At 42.1% G+C, this 7331-nt stretch overlaps 1 protein-coding gene across 1 annotated transcript; it reads right to left on the reverse strand.

Annotated features, from left to right (window-relative positions):
* Positions 1-671: 671 nt before the first annotated feature.
* On the reverse strand, positions 672-1367 carry LOC141631453 (uncharacterized). The gene has a single exon (XM_074444120.1). It carries the CDS (start codon positions 1365-1367, stop codon positions 672-674), a length of 696 nt encoding a protein of 231 aa, XP_074300221.1.
* Positions 1368-7331: the final 5964 nt, after the last annotated feature.

Raw genomic sequence — 7331 nt, forward strand, 5'->3', positions numbered from 1 at the left:
TTCACAGAAAAACCACATGGGTCAAATTCGACAGAGAGATTGTTGTCTTTGGTAAATTGTCGAATGGAAATTAGATTCTTTATAATTTCCAGGGTATATAAAACATTGTGAAGATGGAGGGTTCTATTTGGGGCTGCTAGAGTGGTGGTTCCGGACCCATGAACGGGAATGCTAGCACCATTACCGACGTAAATAGATTGTAACGAACTATAATTAAGAGGGGAACGGAACATACCTGCGTCGGCACTTAAGTGCGAGGAAGCACGGGTGTCCATATAAAATTGCCCTTGGTGGAAAGGCTGCAGCTGTAGCGTGACAAATGCCTGAGCCAAATCCGTAGGCTACATCTGCTGCTGACCGTCATCAGACGCCATGTGCGCTTGACCAAAGTTGGGGCCTGGCTGTCGAGGGCCACCACGACTAAAAGAAGACCGAGAAGTAGAGGACGGAGTAGGGACATGCCAGGGCTGCCAAGGAGAAGTCCAGCCAAGGTAGGTGGGGTTCGGGCAGGGAGGCGGCGTCCACGATGCAGGCCACACTGGCATAAGGCCCCACGGTGAAACTTGGTTTCTAGTGGCGGCAGAAGACAAATGCTTAGTTTGATTTCGAGAGCCCCTACCATTGTAACTACCCTTGTTGTTACCTTTCTTGCCACCATTGATGCAATTATGTTAGCAAGATGATGTAGAGGAGTCAGATTCGGTGCAGAGGGCCGTTGGAGCAACGAGAGCCGTGGCATCCTCACGACTGGACTGGCGGTGGTTTTCCAATTCAATCATGTTGCGGGCTGTCTCAAACGCCGGTAGCGTTTGATTGATGTAGGCCGCGACCGTGTCATACTCCTTGGGCAGGCCGTGAACAAGTTGAAGAACCAAGCGTTGATCAGTAATAGCCTCTCCGACGTCTTTCAATTGGCCGGACAACTCGCGAAGGCGTTGGCAATAGGCATCAAAAGGCGGAAATTTTCCGAGCTTGAGATTGTGGAATTCACTCTCAAGGCTGGCGGCACGAGCACCCTTGTTATTAAGGAAGATGTTTTTGATGCGATTCCAGGCCTCTTGTGCGGTGGAATCGGGTTCAAGAACTCGCGGCAGGAGGTCATCAGACATGGTGCCATAGATCCATTGAAGGACATGGGCATCGATCTCATACCATGCATCGTAGGATGCATCCGTTTTCACAGGGGCGGGCGTGCCGTCAATATGGTCCAAGACCTTGTATCCACGAGTGTGAAAGGTGAAAAGGTTCACCCAAGACGCGTAGGATACTTTAACGCCATCTAACATACGTAATTTGTTTTGGATGTTCGTAACGGTGTAGACGGGATGAAGAGAAGTTTTGGGAGTCGAGGTATCACCGTTAACCATTGTAGCGTGAGGCTAGGAGAGACGATGAAGGGACGACTTGGTGTTTTGCCGGGGGCAATACGAGGGCACAAGAGGAACGATCTAACCTGATACCATGAAAGTGATTAAATCCCTTCCCTAGGGTGATATCATTATTCACAATATATACTCATCATACAACCCTAAGATTACGATTACAACCGATTATATTCTAGGCTATATTTTAGGCTATCAAGAAGATTACAATGTGAACAAGATAATATGGAATATACAACAAAATATGCAAAGATATTTACTAATAAATACAACCAAGTTAGGGTGCTTACCGCTTTCCAAAAGCCAATAGAAAGCCAAAGCTTATTTTAAATACAAGCAAAAAAAAAGAAAAAAAAGGGAAAAAGAGAATGAAGAAAACCCTGGGTCATTACACAACACTAGCTACCCATAAGTATGCCTAAGCAACACAATCCCCTGAATTATGCAAAAATGGCTGGACTGCGAAGGAGTATTACGTTTACACAAACGAGGGTACAAAAAAATGCAGCTGCTAAGACATTATCGCCCATATTTCCTCAAACTAACAGCCAGTCCCCATATCAATTTGACCAAGATTTTGCTAAAAGAAGTTGGTAGGTATGATGACATTATATTTAATAATATGTCTTTCTTATGACGGATATATCCGTCTCAAGAATAAAATGAGTAACATACACACTAATTACATAGATAAGTCAAGTACTCGTGATATTATCTAGCCATTTTTTATTTTTGTCCTACCTACGAATTTGGTAGCCATTGGATTAATTTTAATATTAAAACAAATTGTGTACATCTAAACTGAGTATGTGTATAACTTTTAAAAACAAGTATTGTACTTGCACTTATTTGAATGGTATGTCATATTATTAACATTATACAACTAAGGGGGTGTTTGGTTCAAACACAAAAGGTATAAAGTATGAGTTTGGAATGAGCCAAACCCATACCAAGTGTTTGTTTGTCAAACATAAGGATTTCATACCCATACTTCAAACCCATGAGCTATGAGTTTCTCATACCCAAGGAGGGGGTGGGTATGAGATTGATACCTATGGGTATGAAATGAAACCAAACAAAAATGTGAAGATAAAAATTATGGCAATATTGTAAATGTACTTTTATATTATTATTTGATTAAATCTTTATTGTCATGATTTTACAATACTAAAAAAATATTATTAAAATATTATATTTTACATATTTTAGCTTTAATTGAGTTTCAAACCCATACCACTAGGAATTGAAACAAACACATGGAATGAGGAATGGAGTTCCAACCCCATACCACCCAGGTATAATTCCCGATTCCAAACCCATACTCATGCGCGAAAAAAATGCCCCCTAATGTATATCGTTGAATATGTGACGAATATATCAGTCTTATGAGTCTAACGCGTAAAATACACACTACTTTATATAGTTACAACACGTTTATATAATTTTAAATAGACATTTTGTTTCTCTCTTAACTACGAAATTGATTGTTATTTTATTCGTCTAAAGATGAAAACGAAAAATGTTCATCTGAGTAGATATATGTATAATTTAAAATAAGTATTGCACTTGCACTTGTTTGAATGGCATATTATATTATTAACATTAGACAACTAATATATATCATTTAGTATTATATATATGAGTGTGTATCTTTGCTAATTGTTGCTATACTCACTGTCTAAAACAATAAGAAAAAATCTGTAAAAATGCAGGGAAGCGTAGGTGATAGGGTTCAGCATCCACCAGCTTCTTCCTCTGCCTCACCAAAGGTATATTATGCCTATATGATTTAATTTAGCAGCTTGTATTGCATGTATCCATATGTATATTACGACAACCTGTGTATTGAATGTGACACGCATTATCATACATTTACACTTATCATTACCAAAATGGTTGTGTGTTAAGTTATCTGACGTGTTGCATAGTAATAGAATATGAAATATTCTTCGTAGATATTAGTAAATATAGACCTTATTTGTAGCTTATTATTGTTATTATAGTTTGTACCCTAGGTGTATATAAACACTTTCATTCAATGAATTATCATCAGGAATTATAATCTTTCGTGGTATCACCGCTTTGCCTCTTATGTTTCTTCTATTGGGTTCACTCATAGCCGTATGGACCACTCCCTGTTCGTCCATCATACAAGTTCTGGAACTGCTTTCATTTTATTATATGTGGACCGTGACCGTGCACGCCCTGACCATGCACCAGCCTCCTGGCTTCCGTGACCGTGCACGCCCTGACCATGTTTGTCTGCTGAAATTACTATACGGTCTTAAACAGGCTCCTCGGGCGTGGTATCAAGCCTCCTTCCAAAATATCCTCTAAAACCCTAACACTCTTCGGCCCTCCTATTTTCTTCTCCTTTCTGCCCCTTTGTCCCTCACCTCTCTTGCAGCCATGGTGAACTGTGAAACCTCCAAGCCTGCTTTTCACCCCGCCTTTGGCGTCACTTCTATCAAAAACCATGTTGCTATTGTTCTTGAGATGGACGATAGTATGCAATATTCTCTCTGGGCCGAACTCTTCCTGAATACCGCGGCCGCCTTTGAATTCGATGATCATCTCGTCGACCCACCCGCTGATGCTTCTCCTCGCCTGCTATTGACAAAGCCCTTTGGGCCCACCTAGATGCTATTGTCAAGTAATGGATCTACGGCACAATCTCTAATGATCTTCTTTAAACTGTTGTCGAAGCCGATTCAACTGCAAAAGCAACGTGGAATCGGCTTAAGGATCTCTTCCACGACAACAAAAACTCCAGGGCCGTCTTCTTAGAGCAACAATTCTCAGCTACTCGTATGGAGAACTTCCCCGCCGCTGCCGCGTATTGTCAAGAACTGAAGATGCTTGCTGACCAACTTAGCAATGTCGGGTCCAAAGTGAGCAATGACCGCCTTGTCCTGAAATTAGTCACCGGCCTCTCCAATGGCTATGATAATATCGCTACTTTCATTCAACAGAGCGATCCTTTGCCTCCTTTCTACAAGGCCCATTCTATGCTCACCCTTGAAGAATCCCGAAAATCGAAGGCTGCTTCCTCCTCTTTTGGAATCGCGTTGGCTGCCACCAAGTAGACTCTGACCCTCCCGGCTCCGATTACCCTCCCTCTGCTCCTGCCTCGAACAAAAACAATCGGGGTTATGCTGGCCGTGGTCGCGGGAACAATCGCAACCGCAACTACCGTGGCAGAAATTCTGGTGGAGGGGGTGGGGGTAATCGTGGTTCCGGTAGTAGCCAACCTGGTGGAAATCGTGGACAAGGTAAGCCCATGTCCGCGCCCTCTCAGTCGCCTCTCGACCATTGGGCCTGGATTCCCTATGGCGCTGCCAATCAGCCAGCCTCCTAGACTCCTCCTCCTTGCCCGTATCCCACTTCGGGTTGGGTAGCTCCTCCGCATCCAGGAGCCAGTATCCTCGAGCCAAGGCCCCAGAAGGCCTTCATTACGCAACCGTCCCTGAGCAACCAGCAGCAGCAGCCGCCTACATACCAGGCGTACTACCCCACCGAGCTTACTGCCGCCATCCAGTCCATGTCCCTCCAGCCGCCTGATGAAAACTGGTACATGGATACGGGTGCGTCTTCACATATGACGTCAGATCAAGGTAAACTCTCATCTTATTTTAATATGAGCACACCTCGTAGCATTATTGTCAGTAATGGCCTTCAAATCCCAATTCGAGGTTACGGTGACACTAGTCTTATACGTCCCCACCCCCCTTTTAAACTTAATCATGTCCTTCATGCCCCAGCCCTCTTCAAAAACCTCGTCTCGGTTCGTAAATTTACTACTGATAACTCTGTTTCTGTGGAATTTGACCCTTTCGGTTTTACTCTGAAGGACCTTCGGACGGGGACACAGCTTATGAGATGCAGTAGCAGCGGTGACCTCTATCCTCTCACCTCAACCAAACCGGCCACCACCAGCTCCCACCTAGCACTCTCTGCTGTCGCTCCCACCTTATGGCATTCCCGACTTGGTCATCCTGGACCCTCTATTTTTGCTTTACTTCGAAACTCTAATTCTATTGCTTGTAATAAAGTGCCTAGCACAAAACTTTGTCATGCTTGTGAACTTGGCAAGCACACTAAATTACCTTTCTTTCCGGTAACCCAGTCAACCATCGGCGAACTAAGCATATAGAAATGGACATTCATTTTGTTCGCGAGAAAGTTGCTATTGGTCAGATACAAGTTCTTCATGTTCTATCTCGCTACCAGTATGCTGACATCTTCACCAAATGTAACACCCCCATTTATTTTGGAGCCTTTAGCAAGACATTCCCAATAAATAGGACTGTTACCATCTCGGTTGCCCGAGGTAAATGATACAAATTAAAACAATTCAAAGTACTTTAATAACTTAAACTGGTTTTATTACAACATGATTAAACCCAACTGAAACAATAATCATTACAAACTCGCAGCGAAAATAAAATGAATAGACTATTAATTAAATTGTGATGAACTAATTAAGTCAGCTAGATGCCTAGGCCACGGTCAAGTCCTCACGCAATCCCATGCTCCCAAGTCAGCTAACTCAAGTACCTGTCAAATCTGCTCCCCATTATGGTTCATCACACGTGTTCACGAATACACAGTCAACCACGAGGTTGAGTAGGGATAATCAGAACATTAAGAACACATTCAATAAACTTAAACCGTCTAGAAGCATTAGAATCACAGACCGTTATTTAACGGCATTACCTCACGGACCGATTAACGGCAATCACGGACCAACTTAAGGGCAATCACGGACCAACTTAATGGCATACTCGGACCAATTTAATGGCATACTCGGACCAACTTAATGGCAATTATTCTTATTTTATTCACGGAGTCCAAAGGCCAATATTGCTTATCTCTTTCCCACGTCAATAACAATAGCAATGGTACTAATCACAACAAAGATCCAATAATAATCATGTGAATTCCCAACTTCCAACAACACAATTATTAATTAAACACAAGATTGAGTAGAGGATCCCTACCTGGACAGATAACAAAGCGCGACCAAGATAGTATATAAGAAATTCTCTATGACCTCGCCGCCTACAATACACAATTCACATAGTACACATAATTACGATTGGTTTCAATTATAGAACTCGTATAATTTATTATACTTCTACCCCAAAAATTACTTAATTAACTTATTATTATTATGCTGCTACACTACTACTGCTATATTATTAGTACGTACTACCACTACCATACTACTATTACTAGTCTACTACTTATACAACTACTATATTTAATTACTATTCCAATGTGAATTTGTTACCATATACGATCACAACAGAAGAAAAACAACCCTATGACCATCAATCATCATTTACCACGCATATACGCTACTATGGCCACCCAAGCTCTCCGACTTCAAATCCTAACCTGTCACAATGTAAGCTACAGCAACACCAACCAACACAACCCTAAAGCTACCCCGTCAACCACCACTACATCTCTTCTTTTGCAAACACGACTTAAAACAGGGCACAACCTGACGTTATCGCGAGGGTCCGAAACAACCCATAAATACGACCGACCTACTCTTGACAACCATAAGAATCTCTGATATATGACTTGGCATCCGACTCGACTTGTTTAACACACAACCTCGATAAAATTTTCACAGCAACGACCCGAAACAAAGTATTACTACTGCGTATTACCGCCACTGTCATAGCCACTTCTCGACCTTTAAACGCCCTAAAACTGTCCTATAAGAACTCCATACGACCCTAATTCATCCTAATTACCCACCTTGAAACTCTTCCCAAACCCGACATCAAAACGACATAAAACGAAAGCTATTATGTTACCCATCAGATTAAGACATGATTTATACTATTGATTTTGACGTTAAACGATTTAATAAGTTATGTAACCTACAACGTTTAACAGGTAAGCGTAGCAACGGGGTACCTTGGTTGAGAGCGA

The sequence above is a fragment of the Silene latifolia genome, chromosome Y (assembly GCF_048544455.1).
Source record: "Silene latifolia isolate original U9 population chromosome Y, ASM4854445v1, whole genome shotgun sequence".
In the NCBI taxonomy this organism is placed as follows: Eukaryota; Viridiplantae; Streptophyta; class Magnoliopsida; order Caryophyllales; family Caryophyllaceae; genus Silene; species Silene latifolia.

What these genes read in the sequence shown, in the direction of transcription:
- LOC141631453 (XM_074444120.1), bottom strand. Translation starts at nt 1,367, where the DNA reads ATGGTTAACGGTGATACCTCGACTCCCAAAACTTCTCTTCATCCCGTC.